We start from the raw sequence: 18,326 nt of genomic DNA, 5'->3' as shown, positions 1-18,326 counted from the left end.
ACAGCACGCTAATACAATAAAAGAAAATATAAAATTCATTCCACTGAAAGTATAACTAATTCTCTATCAACTACATACAATTTGTTTTTCCCACAACAAAAATTATCGGAATATTTTACATTTATATCAAATTTATTTTTAATTATTTTCATTTTCACAATTAAGAAACCAAATCAACTACTTACAAGGTCTGTTCAAAAAATAACCAAACCTTTTTAATTACGCATCAACAAAGATATTTAGCAATATGTGGTTGGCAGCATTGTGTTCCACATAACCTCCTCTGTAACCACACATTCTTGGATTGTTAATATCTCATTTAGGTTTTGTTATTGTTGTTTGAGTACAACATGTTTAAGTGTTAGTAGTGATTTTTGTAATGTGCAATTGTTTGATGACTGAACTTTTGTCTCAATGTCATAGCCTTAAACACAGCTTTTGTTTCCCATAATGAACCTTTGCATGAATGTTTCATGCAAAGTTGTTCAAGGAGTTGCTGGCAATTGTCCAGTCGATGTTCTTTCTGCTGTTCAGTCATCAAACGAGGAACAAACTGCTGCAACTCGATGCATTTTCAATTTTTCAGTCAAAATGTCACGGCATGATCCAATTGAAACGCTAACCCTTTATTCAAATTCTCTGACATTCAATCGGCAATTTGCATGCACCAGAACGTGGATTTTCTGAATGTGTGTATATCAGTTGAAGTCAAAGGCTTTCTTGGTTGAGGATCATCATCAATTGATTGATGACCACTTTTAAATTGTGAAAACCATTTGCAGTATTGCGTACAACCCATAACATCATCTCTGTAAGCTTGTTTTAAAACTTGAAAAGTTTTTGTGAAAGTTTAGCCCAGTTTCATGCAAAATTTTATGTTGTATCATTGCTCTCGAAAAACACACATGCCAAAAATCACTAGAAAACACAAACACATTGCACTCAAATAACAACATAAAAACTAAAAAAGAAATTCACAATCCAAGAACATGTGAACACATGGTTACAGAGGATGTGGAACACAATGCTGCAAACCACACATCACTACATATCTCCATTGGTACATAATTAAAAAAACTCAGTTATTTTTCTACCAGACTTTGTAAAGAATAAAAACAAATTTATGATCTGTTGGGAGGATTCAATACTTAAGAGAACAATGAGAACATCACAATTTTAACAAGGAATCAGATACATGTCCTTGCAATATAAATTTCATTGACTTATTTGACTGCCATGACTGGATATTACAATTATAAGTTACAAGCTTTTTTTTGTTTTAATAAAAAAATAATATTAATGTATTAATAATCCTTGCAAACTGTAATAATTAAGCTTAAGATGATTGATCTAAGGATAGAAAGATCTCTCTGAATTAATAACACTAATCTGTTTAATTATTGTACTTTATTTATTTATTTATTTTGATAATCAACAAAAAAATGAACCATACTTCATTATGGTCACTTGATCATAATGTGTTCAACTTAAAAGAGGCCCCCCCATCATTTAGTTTAGTCTATAAATAATAGTTTATTGGCAAACACTTACATAATAATTCACAGGTTGAAAATGATGTTCATCCACTTCTATGCTCTTGTCAAATGGGGCTGTCCTGTTGCAGCCAACAGTCATGCTCATCCTCTTAAGATTATTAACTGTTGGATAACTGCTTGATAGACAGCAGCATCCACACTTCTTTTCAAAAACAAAGTCCTATTATCTGTCGCCTTGAAACCACACACCATACACATATTTTTTTTTGGGGGGGGGAATGTGCAGGTTTTAAGCATACACACCAATGTCAAACCACACTTCATCAGTGAAAAACACTTGACTTAAAATGCCAATGTTGTCTCTAATGAACCGTTAACAATAGTGAACCTTTTAGTATAATCAGCATTAGTTAACTCATGGAAATCCTGCATTTGATATGGCTAACATTGTAGAATTTTCCTCACTGCAATGCGGGCTCAACCTTGTGAAATGTTCTTTTCCCGGCTTAGTCTCCACAAAGATTTATGAGATCTTGTAATTTCTTTAATATCTTGTACGACCTGCATCATTAAAATTGACCTGTGTTGGGCAAGTTTCTGGTCTAACACCAAACCTGTTTCACGAAAATTTTTAACTAACTTCTGAATAACACTTTTTACTGGTGCTTCCTTTCACCACACACCTTGTGCTTGAACTTTCGTTGACATGCAACATGAGATTCATCTTTAAATAAGTTTCCATCATGAATACATGATCTTCAACAATTAACTGCACTTAATTACACAAAGTTGACATAATTACAACACATACTTATGCAAAGTTGTTCAAAACCCAGTACTCAACACAGACTAGCAATACTCAAATGTGCAGGCAATAAACCAGTCCTCCCTAATTCTAGCTCCAAACATACTAGTCTTCCACATTATTTTACCCATCTCACACCAATATATGCTTTTTTAACAAAAGCACGCTGACCAACTATTGGATGCACTTAGTAGTTAGTCTAAATACTTCTTTAGTTAGTCTAGTCTAGTCTACACTAGTTAGTCTACCAAAAGGCTTCTTTTAAGTTGAACACGCTGAATATTTAAAATATTTTTAAAAATAAGAAAATAAATTGATGCTATATTATCTAAATTACTATGCTATTTGTAGATCTGTAGAAAGAATTTTACAATGTAAAATGCAATAACATATTTAAGATTTTAAGAAAAATCAAACTTAAATGTAGAAAAAGTTATTTACAATCTGTACAAGAATCAGGTGATAGTTATAAAAACAAAAAATGAAGAAAAGTGAGCTCTTATTCAGAAAGAAACAATAGAAGATTGCCTGTCCCTGTTGCTTTTCTAATTGTCAAAAAATGTTTGCTAAGTCTGTGCAAAGTCAAGAGATGGCACTCGTAGCACATTTTGAAGTCATTCTTAGTTTTCTTTATGAATGCTATGATCATACATCTAGTTTCAGTAAGACACATTCGTAATTTTGTTGTTGACAGACATTTAAGTCGATCAAGTATAGTAACTTGTAAAAAATAGATAAAAGGAAATTTTGTGAGGCCATCAAAGTTATTTTTTTAAAGACAAAACCATATAGGAAACTCAATCCATGCTGGATAAATGTTGTGGTAAATAAGCTCTATCGATTAGAAGAGATTTGGTTATTTTCATTATAATCACAAATTTCATTAAACATTCTAGACAGCCTTTTAAAGTTACAACTGTAGAGAATATTGAAAAAAATCCATAATATGATGATGGAGGGTAGAAGACAGAAAGTACATGAGACTACTAAAACAATAGGCATCTCAAATGATCGGATGCATCATATTTTACATAAATATTTGCAAACGCAAAAACTGTCTACAAGATGGATGTCATGTTCATAATTGACCCAAAGTATGAAAGAGTTAAAATTTCTAAGCACAGTTTGAAGCTGGTTCAATGCAAGCAAAAGGAATTTTTGCATTATTTCAATTAATGAAATTAGAAATTTTGATACACCACACTACCAACCTCAAACAAAGGAACAGTCAAGATAGTTTCTTGCTGTCAAGGAACTTGCTCCAAAGAAATTAAACACCATTCCATCAGCAGGAAAGGTGATGGCCACTGTGTTTGGGATGCTCACCGTAAAAATTTTATTGACTTCTGGAGAAAAGAAAATGAGAACTTCGTAATATTATGCATCTTTGCTGAACCATCTAAAAGAGGAAAAATAAAGTTTTTTGCACCTCAACAATGCACCAGCTCACTCCTTCTGTGGTTGTGACAGCAAAATTGAATTAGGTTACAAAATTCTCTCCACCTATTCTATTCGATAGACTTAGAACCTTCAGAATGATATCTTTTTATACATATGAAAAAGTGGATTAATGAAAAGAGATTTAAGCAAAATGATGAAATTATTGCTGAAATACTTACCTATTTTGAAAACTTTGGTAAATCATACTGGAAGAATAGGATCGATAAACTTGAGCATCGTTGGACTAAGTGTACAGATTTGAAAGAGAATATGTTGAGAAATAAAAGATATTTAACAAAAAATTGTGTCCTTTATTTTTGCACATACCGATTAATCATTCACGTACTAAGAAGCAGTAACTCAAGGAGAGAAAATAAAGATGTTACGGTTCATTGATGACACACGTTCTTTTATCAGAAACAAAACAATAAGAATTAATAGTAATGAATAGCACGGATTTTACTAGGAGAAAAATTCAGTTTGAAAATAAATCAGAGTAAAACATGAAATGTGACAAGGTAAGATAATGAGGAAGAAAATATTAAATTAATATGTACCAGGGGTACAAATGAACAAGAAAATAAAGAATCTCACTACAGTGGAACACGATTATCTGAATGTCTAAACATTTGGATTGCTTACATACATACTTGACAATTTAAAAAAAAATGTATACACTATTTAAAAATCTAAAACACTATTCAAATAAAGCTTTCTTACAACAGGAAATGAATATCTATCAATCTTTGTTTTAATTGACTCTTGCAATTCATATACCCTTTGATTTCTCAAGTACAGTTTTAATTTTACTGAAATATATTTATTTTTTTTCTATTTCCATCTTTTTATTGAGTGTGAACCCATTAATCATTAGAATTATATGTCCAGTACATATAATTAACCTTTTTTAATTTTCCAATAATCCAGATTCAGACTTGCAAAGGTCAATCTGGATAATCACCATTCCACTGTATTTGGGTAATAGTTATAAAGAAATAATATTTCAAATTATCAAGAAACACTCAGGTGAATGATGAAACTGGTATTAAACACTCTGATGAAAAGAGACTAAATTAAAAGGTTTATCAAACCTAAAGCGAGGTAAAATTAATTAGTATCCTAAACCAAACTGCAATATGAAGGAAAATGACTGGTAATGGAATTAGTAATTACAGCTACCATCATCTCTTTCCATTATGAATAACTCTTGATCTATTTAATTATTAAAAAATGAAGTTTTAGACACTGGTGAAATTATAATGTTTTTTATGTTGCTGCACTTTATTTTAATATTCTCATCAAGAATACAGAATAGTTTAATCACCCAATCTATTGATGCTCGTAGGATGCCTGTTTAAAAAAGAGTTCATAACATGAGTGTATGCAATTAAGAAGTTATGAATGGATAAAAAAAATAGGATTAAAAGAATTATGATTTTCAAATTAACAGGAATTTTTAAAAATAAATAGAAGATACAGCAAGGGGGAAATCTCTTCTCTGGATTCCTAGCTAAGCTATGCAAGGTAACCTAAAAATTAAAGTTAAAAGAGAATTTCATTACTTTCCACAAGCTATTGAATTTGGTCACCCCTCAATTGTCCACTAATAAAGAGTTCAAGACATAAAAATCAAAAAGAAAAGTCACAATCAGATTTTTAGGATAAGAGAGTTATTTTGTTTTCTACCTTCAGAGAAGCATACACTTAACCACAATAGTTGCTGTGTCAATTATCATAGGAAATGAAAAAAAGTGGCAAAAGCTGTGAAAAGTTGTTCTTTTTTTGCAGGATACTGCAGGACATCCACTCGAGGCTAGCAAGCTGGTGCATGATTTGAAAATTTTGAGTGTACAGACCATCCATCTTCCTTATCTGATCTTGCTTTGTCTATTTCCCACATGTAAACTTACATAATAAAAATTGTAAATGATACATTTACTGATGTTAAATATATTCTCATGCTCTCACCAACTGTTACTTGAGTAATATAATTACTTTGTCACAAAATAATAAAAATTAATAATAGTAGATAAGTTAATTCTTACGTTTGAATGTATATGGAAGTTTCTGCCTGGCTTCTTCCATTAATTGTTTCTTTTTCATTAAAGCATCCATAAATTTATCAGAATTTAATTTATCAGAATGAATTATTACTGTTTCTCTGTGTTCTTTACTTTTTAATTCCACGAATTCACCTTTAACATCATTATTTAAATCATTATCAACATCACCATAATCATCCGAACAGTGTTTTAAATCAGATAAATCATCATTATCTTCATCTTCATCTTCATCTTCAGAATTTCTATCAGTATCTTTATCATCATCTCTTTTGCTATCACAAATTCTCTTGCTATTATCTGATTCATTTACTTTCTTCTCTTTCTCTACTGCTTTACCACTATAATTATTACTACTATTATTATCATCATCGTCATCATCATCATCACTATTATCTTCCTCCTCACCTTCACTGTCTCCAACAGTTGCATCTTAAACAAAAAACATCATTTTATAATACAGTATTTCATAAAAAATTAAAACTTCAAAACTAGAAATTAAAAAACAAAATTTTTAATTTGGAGCTTATTTAATTAACTAAGCAATTAAAGCTTACAATTCATCTAAACTATTATCATATAATAAATTTGTCCATCACTTTTCATAAATAAATAGTTTTAGGCAACCTAACATGAGATATTAGTCAATCTTGATAATGATGTACAAACAAGGTGGTTGCCTTCTTCAATAATCCAGATTTACTGTTGCACTCAATACAATAAATAAGACCATCAAAATTTAGATGATACAAATGACTCATTTCCACTCAACCAACTATAACGCCTTAAAATCAGTCAATATTACTACTTCAAAGAAGCAACCCTAACTGATCTTAGATTGAGGTGCATCACAAGTATCACATCCATAAAAAACATTGGAATAAAAAAAATTGTGTAAAGCAACAAATTAATGTGTCCTTTTCTCTCATAAAACAGTGATCTTAATAAATAAATATATATCTTATATGTACAGACTATATATATAAAACTGATCAACATATTGACAACTATGTTAATTAATTCAAAAAATAACAACTTAGCCACCAAAACACAGAAACAGAAAAACATTTAAAAAAAACTAATATCAATAGTCCAGTAACTGCAATTGTTGTTTCTCAAATACTATAAATTAAACACTATTATATTTTAAATTAAATACTATTAAATTAAGTTTATAAATACTACTTACTACTCCAGTTGTTTCCAGTAATGGCAGTGGAGTTGTGATATTATAAATTTTGTATTTATGTTATTTAAATTTTTAAGTTTTTACTTCTTCTGTTTGATGTAATTATAGAATTGTGTACCAACTGATGATACGGGATACTGGGAAAATTGACTATTGGTACTAGTTTTTTTTTATGTTTTTCTGTTACTGTGTTTACAGGGTTTATTTATTTATTTATATGATTACAGTAGAACAGAAGGTTCAGAGATTGCTGAAAAGTAACTTACAACCCTCTTCTAATGTTTTTTTTTTTTTTTTATAAATGAGAACCGAATGCGGTTAGTGTAATGCTTCTTTGTACTGAAGGGCTACTTCAATAAACATACATTTCACTCCTGAATTTGAAAATTGGCTTTGTTTTTTAACTTAGTTAAAAAATCATAATGTATGAAAAAACTCTTGGGTAAAAAAACATTTTTTCTATTCAAGAAAAAGTAGAAGTAGTATTTTTTTATTTGAAGAAATAAAAATATACAAAGTAACAGCTAATTCTTTTAACATGTGGTATCCTAGTCATGCATTTTCCAGGATTTCAGTCACAAATTTAAAATAAAAATTTCAGCAATTGGTAGCATTGTAGATTATACAAAGCCTAGCTGACCCAGTAAAGATGAAATTATTGAGGAAGGAATATTAGCAGAAATTTCTGTTAATAACCAACAATTGCCAACACTGATTGCACAAAATAATAATTTATCTAGGTGGTCAGTGCAAAACGTATTAAAAAAACATAAATACCATCATTAAAAGATTCAGTTAGTACAAGAAATTATTGTAGATGATTTTGGTAGAAGAGTTGAATTCAGTGAAATTTTGACAGAGATTAATAGCAAGAACTATTTCTTGATTCAGCAAATTTTCCACTGACAAAGCCTTATTTACTTTACATGGGGTTGTTAACAGACATAACAGTAGGTACTGGTCCAAAGAAAACCCCTACTGGTATTGTGAGTCATACCAGCAGTTTTCAAATCATTGGATTGGTTGACATGGTAGTATTAAATGGCCAGCCAGGTCACCTGACCTGAATTCACAATTTCTTTCAGTGGGGTCATTTAAAATCAATTGTTAATAGCTCACAGCCAATTTCTCCTGAAGAATTATGGAAACTCATTAGATAGAACGTAGGAAGATTTCACCAGAAATTTTTCACAATCTGAGAGAATCTTTCAAGCAGCATCTGTATGACTGCATGAAGGAACAGGGAAGACAGTTTGAACATTTAATATGAGGTGAGAAGCAATAACATTTAACTGAAATAATATTAAGTAATAATAATAATATTAATAGGTAATAATACAGGTTGTATTTTTCATTCATGAGATTATAGGACTTTTTTAAATAAATGATATAATTAATTACACAAGAAAAATTAATTAAATTGCAACCTATTATTTGCTTAAATTAAATTAAATTTTTCAAGATTCAATTATTCAATTGATTCAAAATTTTCAAGATAAATTAAAAGAAGTATTTGAAACATTTTTATAATTAATTTTTTCAACTTTTAATTAACACAATAACATTTTTAGTCGCCATTTTGATTTAAATATTCAAAAGGTCTGTTTTAAAGACCTTTAAAACAGGTATCACATCACTGTATGTCCCATTTAACAATTTTGAGCTGCCTCTATCCCCCTGAAGGTTGAATACTCTAAATTGGGGCTTACTGAGTTAGCGTCCCTTACTGGAGACTTCCAAAGAGAGAATTGACCAACACACTGTTGGCCACCATTCTGGATTGGCAAAAAGAATTTAGTTTTAATTGTTATTATTTTTCTTGTCTCATTAAGCTCTTTAAAATGATATATCAAATGACCATTGGTCCCTTTTGAGATTATTGAATTGCCCTCCACCCCATCCACCGCCCAAAAATCAAAGAGTGAAATATACATTTATTGAGGTAGCCCCTCAGTACAAGGAAGAATACCATAAACCGCATCCAGTTATCTCAATCATACAAAAAGTTGGAGGGGAGAGTAATTTTACTTTTCAGCTACCTGATACAAATAATCCATCATATATACTCCCATCAACATACTTTGCTTCTACTTGTAGTAACCTGCAAACATAATCACAAAACAATCAACTCCATTAAGTTTTTTCCATCACTGGTAACTTGACTGACATATTTTTCCAAACCTTTCTATATTACAATATAAAATTGAATGTTTTCTTATTCAGTAAAACTTTTTTTGTTTGATCTTTTTTACTTCTTTGGATGAATAAACTAAATAAATATTAATTTTTATGTTAAAATAATAGTTCCTCCCAAACACATGACACAAATTAGACAAGATAAAATGAATTAAAATTATTTATACCATAATTATTACTATAAACTTTCCAGTCATAATTTACTTTATATACTTTACAGTCATACTTAAAATTTACCTTAATAAAATATGACTAGGAAGTTTTAAAAAAATTGCATTTATGAAGAAAAAGGTTTTAAGATCAGAGCAGAAAAATACTTAAGGACCTATGATATTTCCAATTTATTTTAAATCATTCAAACTCAAGGAGTTTTAATAGCAAAGCCATACTTAAAATTACTTCTTAAATTAAATGTAAGACTCTGGGAGTTTGTCTGGAAGAGAGCAACAACTCTGGTGAATGTGAGACTACAAAGATTAACATCTACATTATAGAAGAATTCATACAAGAGCAAGAGAACTCCCTTAGCCTCTCTTACTCAAACTTTAGTTGTTAACCTGCAAGAAGTGGCTCTACTAATCAGAGTAATCCAGCAGAAGATTTGGATAACCAACCCCAATGGGAAACAGGATCAGGGAACAATTTGGAATGAAGACTATGGATTAAATCCTTAGTTTTCCATCACAACTGATGACCATAGAACAGCAGTGGATTATCAGGAAGCAGTAACCACTAGTAATCATTCAGATTGCTAAGCGATCAGACTCCACTTGGATATGCTGCTGCAGGAACATGTGTAGTGAAATAGCCAGAGAAATAAAAGGAACATTGCCAAACAGAATTTTCAAAACAGAAATGGTAAGAATAAAGGCATAATAACTTTTGGGTAGGAAAATACTATAAATTGGAATAGAGTGTGAAATTATGTTAGAAATGGTTAGAACAAAAGTTTTGGGAAACAGTGAAACAAAAAAGAAGGGATTTTAGAAATGAGACTGGATAAAGGATATACTTTTATATACTTTGGGCAATCAATGAGGTAAGCATAGAAAGAAATTAGTGAGTTCATATCAGAAGTGGTGTACAGAAGAGTAGTAAAGTGGCAACTCAGATTATTAGAGTGATTTAAAATTGGCAGAGAAAGTCAGTCAAATGAATATATGCTCTTACACATTATTTTACAAAAAAAAACCAGCAAGATACAAGGCGTGTTCAAAAAGTAACGACAATTTTGAAATTTCATGGGTTGTATTAGTCTGATTCTCGGGAATTTTTTTGCTGTTGTATTGGTAAACACGTCTGAAAAGTATCAGTACATTTTTAGTCATATTGGATGTTTAGTCTGTTGTCAGCTGTCAAAAGGATAACACGTGTTTTGGTACAATCTGCAATTTTTTACTTGTATAAATAATGGATCAGAGAATTTGTATTATATTTTGCTATAAGAATGGAATAAAGTGTACCAATGTTTTATAAATGTTAAATATTGCTTTTGGTGAGTCTGCTATGAGTAAAGCAAGGGTTTACGAGTGGTATAAGCATTTCCAAGAAGGTTGTGAAAACAATGAAGATGACGAACGCCCCAGACACCCTAGCACATCAACAACCAATGAAAACATGGAAAAAGTGAAAGAAATGATTATGAATGATCACTGAATCACAATCAGAGTAGTCACTGATGATGTTGAGATATCAACTGGCTCATTCCATGAGATGTTTTTCGGATTTTTTGGGTATGAAACGTGTAACAGAAAAATTTGGTCCAAAATTGTTGAATTTTGAACAAAAACAGCAGAAAATGGAATTTGCTCAGTAATCACTAAATGAAGTCAACAACGATGCAGAACTACTGAAACATGTCATAACAGGTGATGAAACATGGGTTTACGGATATGATGTTGAAACTTAAGGCTCAATCGTCCCAGTGGAGGCATTCTGGATCATGAAGATCGAAAAAACTCTACAAGTACAATCGAATGTGAAGGTCATGTTCACGGTGTTCTTCGATTTTAATGGCATAGCGCATCATGAATTCTTGCTACAAGGTCAAATGATCAATAAGAAGCATTACCTACAAGTTTAATGCCATTTGCATGAAGCAATCTGAAAAAAACATCCAGATTTGTGGCAAAATAATTCATGGCTTTTGCACCACAATAATGCGCTTGCTGACACTTTGTTGCTTGTTTGTCAATTTTTGTCCAAAAAAAATACTGTAATGATACTCCAGCCACCATATTCAGCAGACATGGCCCCACGTGACTTTTTTCTATTCCCAAAAATAAAGAGAACCTTAACAGGTTGTTTTACAAGCATAGATGAGACTAAAAGCGAATAGCTGAAATTCCTAAACACTATTCCAAAGATTGAGTTCCAGAAGTCTTTCAGGGATTGGGAAAAGCTCTGGCATAAGTATATAATACCTAATGGGGACTATTTGGAGGGAATAACATTAATGTAGATGAATAAATAAAACTCTTTCCAAAAATTCTCGTTACTTTCTGAGCATATCTTGTATAAAGAGATGAATGTTAACACGTTCACTGCTGAGGATCATACCTGGTTATTACTCCAGTGCTGATTTAATTATATTATCAACAATATATTGATATTGTTGATAATTACCTATATTTTACAGCAAATGTTTCTTCTTTATTCTACAAATCACGGAACTTTTATAACAGTACATAATTTTTTATGTTTACATAAAATCTCTTATTTACACTGACTTTGTTTTGTTTTTTTTATCATTAATGATATAGTTTTACTCTAAGACAAAATGCTGGTCTATCTGGACAAGCCTCACATTGATAAATAGTGACTCTGCGCTTTCCATTTTGATAACAAATCATGCATAGTTTCCTAAGCATTTTAATGTTACAACCAGTTTGTAACTTTGTCAGCCAGTAGTCACATTATGGACATTTTGATAATGATGCTCTCCTTTGATCCAGTGCTACCGAAAGACTTTTTATAATTGAGAGACTGAAGTCAAAAGTCATTTTCCCATCAACTTGACATTTGTTGTAAAGGAGAAACAAATTCAGGACACACATTTGAAGGATATGTATGAAATTTTTTTATATCACCTTAATGTTTTTCTTTCACAAAAAAAAAAAAACTCGGTAGTTGATCTTGTCTGTCAATGCTCAACAGATATTCACAAGTAAACAGCGTGACTTCTTCCAAAAGGTGCAGACTACCTTTTCTGTATCCCTTCGCCTGCTAGTGGATCAAGTGCCCTAGCATACACTGCAAATTTCGATATTAGGCCATTTGTTTCATATAACAAAAAGTTTTATATCATACTCATGGAACTTGTTTTTAGTATATTATCCAAAAACAAGCCATCCTCTCCAAAGCACCAAAGCTTCATCAAGTGAACGTTCTTTACTTGGGTTGTATACACGTAACAGTTTGTAATTAAAATAGTCACTGAGAGGTCTTATTTTCAATCGATTGTCAGATCATTTTTTTTACAAAATGAAGACAACAAACAATTAACAGAAATTAAAGAAATAACAGAATATGAGTCACTCTCCAAAATAAGTTTTGAATAATTTGTTTTTATGCCAATAATCTTGCATCTTTGATATTCTTACACTACCCATATGAAAAAGTAAACCCATAAATGTTTTCAGTTCAGAAATACTAAGACCTACCCACTGAGTTTTCGGTGATGTCCTCAGACAAAAAACTTTTATGGCATAGCGGTTGGTTTTCTTGACAACAGATTCTAAAATCACTTAATTCACCAGTAAATTGAAATAATCGATGGGTTTTATTGCCTGGTATTGAAACTTGTATTTCGGTAGGATAAGAAAATAGGAAAGTTTTTAAAGTATCACTACAACACATGATTGGGAATTTGATCCTACAGAACAAAGCCCTGTAGCATCTCCTTCAGACTCACTACTACTTAAGTACTTCTGGTGGGAAGATATTCATTATCACTAGTGTAAGCTTCAGAAGACAAATCAGAATTAATTAATTTGTCTATTTCACTTAACAACAAATGACAATAATCATCTAAGTACTCTTATCTGCAATTAGGTAGATAATCCTTATCACTAATACGTTAAATAAAAACAAGAAAAATGGCAAAACTAGAAATGAAACACACTTTAGTGATAATTAAACTTAAAAAAGAGAAGCATATGCTATGAATTCATTACGATGACTGATGTTTTTTTTTTTTTTTTTTCTTTTTTTTTTTAGGGCGAAAAACGGTTGAACGTTATCATCGCCCGGAAAATAAATAAATAAAAGTAAAAGAAAAAGTAATTAAAACTTAAAACTACTATCACAGTAAGCAAAATCCGGAATGGGTGTAAAAGGCCCATTCTCGGATAACAAAAACACTAACATGTAACTTAAAACTACGTTAAAAACTATCATATTAAAACTAAATAAAACTTAACACTAAAAAAAAGGGATAAAACTTAAAACTAATATCACAAAAATCTTACAACTAATATCACAGTCAGTCTTTAAAATATTAAAAAAAAATAACTTATAAAATTTAACAAATTCTGATAAGGAGTGTAAAAGGCTCCTAATCGGATTAAAAAAAATCAAACATTCAGAGAAAAAAAATAAAAATAAAATAAAAAAAATAAACTTATTTAAAAACTAAAAGTATTAAAAATATAAGCAACAGTATTACATTTTTTGTATTAACCCTATACTACGCAAAAACAGAAACATCCGGTCTAAAACCTCTTTATCATTACACAAGATACCACGGATGTTTCTGGGTAGTTTAAATTTACGACGCAATGCGGCATAACATATGCAGTCCACGAGTATGTGGCGCACAGTCACGTGGCAGTTGCATCTTGCGCATAGAGGTGGTTGTCCTCTTGTAAACAGGTACTCGTCCGTGACCCTCATGTGTCCTATCCGCAATCGACAGAGAACTACTTCCTCACGCCGGGGTTTTCTGTATGAGGAGTTCCATGGTAATACAGAATCTTTAATCTGACGGAGTTTATTATCAACGGTAGCTATCCAATCACCTTGCCACCTTGTTCTTAATAATTGTTTTACATAGTTAATGAAATCAGAAGTAGCAACTCGGGTGGTGAAAGGAGGCTGGTTACATGCTTCTTTGGCAGAGGAATCTGCATGTTCATTACCTGGAATCCCTACGTGGCTAGGGACCCAGCAAAAACTTAATTCTGTGTTGCGATTATTCAACTCAGCGATTGCGTTGTAAATTACAATGAAGATAGGATGTTTGGAATAAAAGTTTTTTAAGGCTTGGAGAGCACTACACGAGTCACTGCAAATAAGAATTTTTCTATATTTAGGGTTAATGATGTTTAGAGCCTTATTTATAGTGTATAGTTCAGCGGTAAACACACTCGTAATACCGGGTAGACCAAACATATAAGTTCTCTCATTGAAAACAAATGCACATCCAACTGTATCGTTTTGTTTCGATCCATCAGTGTATACAACCGCGTCTGGTTTCATCTTGGAGAGAACACACTGAAACATTTGCTGAAAGACAATAGATGGTGTTGATTGTTTATTGTATGTAGTCAGGTCAAAATTAAAATTTATAAGGTTTATTCTCCACGGAGGATATGAGCAAGGATACATAGGAAAGAATGACGGTGTGTCAACATTTATATGCTGCAGCAGACGCCAGGTACGGATACCTACCGGTGCAGTACGACGTGGATGGTCCTCATATGGATTTCCTAGATTAGGATTTCTAAAGACTGACTCAAGAGCCGGGTGATTTGGTTGTCCTCTGAGACGAGCAAAATACGATAATAAAAGCTGGTCTCGTCTATCCCAAAGTGATGGTTCACCACAGTCTACAAGTAAGCTTGCGACACGACTAGATCTAAACGCGCCTGTGGCAAGCCGAAGGAAAGCATGATGTACACTATCCAGCATTTTAAGCACGGTTTGACGAGCTGAAGAGTAGGCCACACAACCATAATCCAAACGGGAGCGAACAAAGGGATAGTAAAAACGTATCATACATGATCTATCGGCTCCCCAGTTGGTGTTAGTAAGGACTCGCATCATATCTAGAATTTTGGAACATTTTGTTTTCAATTCTTTTAAATGTTTGACCCAAGTAAGAAGGTTATCAAAAAATAAACCTAAAAACTTGACGTAAGTAGAGATAGTAATAGTCTCACCGTTCAGAAAAATTTGCGGAATAGAAGGGTTTCGTAGCCGAGAAAAAACTACACATTTTGTTTTTTCGGATGAAAATGTGAAACCAGTAATCCTGGATCAAGCTTCAAGGTGAGATATAGTGTTCTGCAGTAGTCTCTCTGCTGTAGGTGCTGAACGGCTTGCAATGTAGATAGCAAAGTCGTCAGCAAATAGAGAGCATGAGACAGGAGCCTGAACACATTTGGTAATATCGTTTATGGCTACAGAAAATAAGGTGGCACTTAATACACTACCTTGGGGCACTCCATTCTCCAAGATGACACTATCTGAGAGCGAATCATCCACACGAACACGAGCCGTTCGGTGATTTAAGAATCCCCGGATAAAAGCAAGCATATTGCCCTTGATTCCCCATTCTTTGAGAGTGTTAAGAATACCACATCGCCAGGCTGTGTCATACGCCTTTTTTTATATCGAAGAAGATAGCGACGAGGTGCTGCCGATTTAGGAAAGCGTTTTGTATGGCTGTTTCTAGTGACACTAAATGGTCAATAGAAGATCGTCCTTGTCGAAAACCACACTGTTCTGGAGATAGAAAGCCATGTTTCTCCAAGTACCATGTAAGTCTGCGGTTTACCATTCTCTCCATTATTTTACACAAAACGCTTGTCAATGAAATAGGGAAGTAGCTTGAGGGGTTCGTTTGGTCTTTACCAGGTTTTAGTACTGGTATAATAAATGCTTCTGACCAGCCGGGTGGGAAGACTTGTTCGGAGAATAAACCATTGAAAATATTCAAAAGTTGTTGTAGTGCCGAATTAGGAAGGTGTGGAAGCATGGAAAGGTGAATGTTGTCCGGTTCCGGGGGAAGTGTCCCGTGAGTTTTTAAGTGCATGTAACAATTCTTTAAATACGAATGGAGTGTTTAATTTACCAACCGAGTCACCAATGTTTAACGATAATACTTCTATTTGTATCTTGTAATGTTGAAAATCGTTATTATATGATGAGGTGAGAGACACCGAGCGGAAAGATTTTGCTAGACTATTTGCCACTTCCAAGGATGATGAAAGGAGTTCTCCTTCATCGATAAGACCAAGAATAGATTGTTTCGGTGATCTGAAAATTGCACGAAGTTTCTTCCATACAGTAGACGTGGGAGTAGTGCGTGAGATAGTGCTCACGTATTTCGTCCATGAATTCCTCTTAGCGTCCAAGAATACTCGACGGCACACCGCTCTAGCCCTGCGGTATAAATTTAGATGTTCACGATGACTGATGTGAAATGACGTAATCTGTCTGGAAAAAAGTACACAATCTAAGTCCAATGACTCATAAGTGAGTCACCCACACAATGCAATTATCACCACCAACACAAAGGTACGTCATCTGCAGCAAACATGTTAAAAGTGTTCAAGAATGCAGAACTTATAATACAGCATAAGTTGCTGGTGATGAATAGTAGATTTTCTGCTCCTCAACAGCAAATGGATAAAACCTACAGAGAAATTAAAAGTTAATAGCTGAGAAAGGAAGACAAAAAACAAGAATATAAGACTGGTTAGGGAAGAGCTGGTGAAAAGAGACAGTGAATAGAAAAGCTAACAGGAGATGGAAAGAAAACTATATTACTAAAACATCTATTACTGAGGAAGGCAGACGAAGTATGTGGACTGACAATGGTAGAGTATAAACAGAAATATAAAAGAACAAAATGATGGAATGAGGATGTTAGGAAGAAGGTAAAGAAGGAGCCCTGAAAGATATATATTAAGAGGAAGTCTGAGGAGAATCAAAAACCATATGTGAAGCTGAGAAATTAAGTAAAATAAGAATTCAAAAAGCTAAAACAGAGAATTGGGAAAGTTTTCATTGTGAGGTACAGAAGCAGTATTCCAGAACAAAAGAACTTATGTCACATCATAAAAGCTTTAAAAGGAAAATACGATAAAAATATTAGAATTATAGTAAATAATAATGGGAAACTTCAAAGCTATATAAAAGTAGCTTGCATTGTCTAGACAGTATTATGAGGAAATGGTTAGAACAAGGGAAACTATATCTAAAAATTTGGAATAAGAAAGAATAATTACAAAGGTAAAAGAACTGGAGCAATTGAAAGACTAAAAATTGGGAAAGATGGTGAAGATGGTTTGTATCCGGAATTTATAATGTTTGGAGTAGAAGCAGTTCCCAAAATTCACAACCAATTATGGAAGGTATGCATGAAAGCATGAAAAAAAGAGTAAATTCCAAAGGATTGGAAAATTTATATAGTTGTACCAGTTTAAAGGAAGGCCATGATTTATTTATCTTTGGTTGCCTGGAAAATACATACCGGGATCCTGGAGAAAAAACTACTATGAGAAATGAAAGAAAACCTCAAGGAAGAGGAGACAGCATTTAGAACTGAGATAAATAAAAGTCATTTTTAGATCGCAAAAGCAGCATCTGACATTGCCACAAGAAATAAGCTATGATAGAGACTCCAAAATGTTGGGGTTTTAGCAAGTACAGTTAAAACGGTGCAAAGTGTATATAGCAATGAGAATGATATATCTGTGTGTGCATGTGCATATGTGTGTGTGCATGTGCATATGTGTGTGTGTGTGTGTGTAGGGGGGTTATGGGGGGTGTGAACATGCACATGCAAACATTTCTATAAGTTGAAAATATTATTTTAATGTCTGAAACCCAGTAAGAGGAGCTGTAGAAAACTGCCATAGGATGGAATATTGCAATTCACGATACAGATTACAGAATGTTTGCAAATTTCCATAAAAGTAGTTACATGCATCATGTCAAGTCAACTGAATTAGAAGGTGTAAGTTATATGGAAAGGTGTAGATGTAAAAGAGGATGAAACTTTTAATATTTCAGAACACTGACTATATCTGAGTGGATGGAGAAGTTAACAGAACACGTGCAAGACAATTCTCGTAATCTAAAAACTTTATAAAACAATCACTGAGAAGAGAGAAATCTCAGAAGAAGCAAAG

The 18,326-nt window shown here is 32.5% G+C and overlaps 1 protein-coding gene across 1 annotated transcript in view; it reads right to left on the bottom strand.

The window, feature by feature from the left end:
- l(3)07882 (Nucleolar protein 14 homolog l(3)07882) overlaps positions 1-18,326 on the bottom strand; it is a 62,154-nt gene that overhangs the window by 26,404 nt on the left and 17,424 nt on the right. Inside the window, exon 7 of the mRNA XM_075372320.1 lies at positions 5,787-6,233. Within this exon, the coding sequence (XP_075228435.1) occupies positions 5,787-6,233 (447 nt within the window). The remainder of the gene's footprint in view (positions 1-5,786; positions 6,234-18,326) is intronic.

This window comes from Lycorma delicatula, chromosome 1, assembly GCF_047948215.1.
Source record: "Lycorma delicatula isolate Av1 chromosome 1, ASM4794821v1, whole genome shotgun sequence".
Taxonomy (NCBI): Eukaryota; Metazoa; Arthropoda; class Insecta; order Hemiptera; family Fulgoridae; genus Lycorma; species Lycorma delicatula.
The sequence above is the reverse complement of the archived record's forward strand: the minus strand, read 5'-3'. Positions and strand labels throughout refer to the sequence as shown.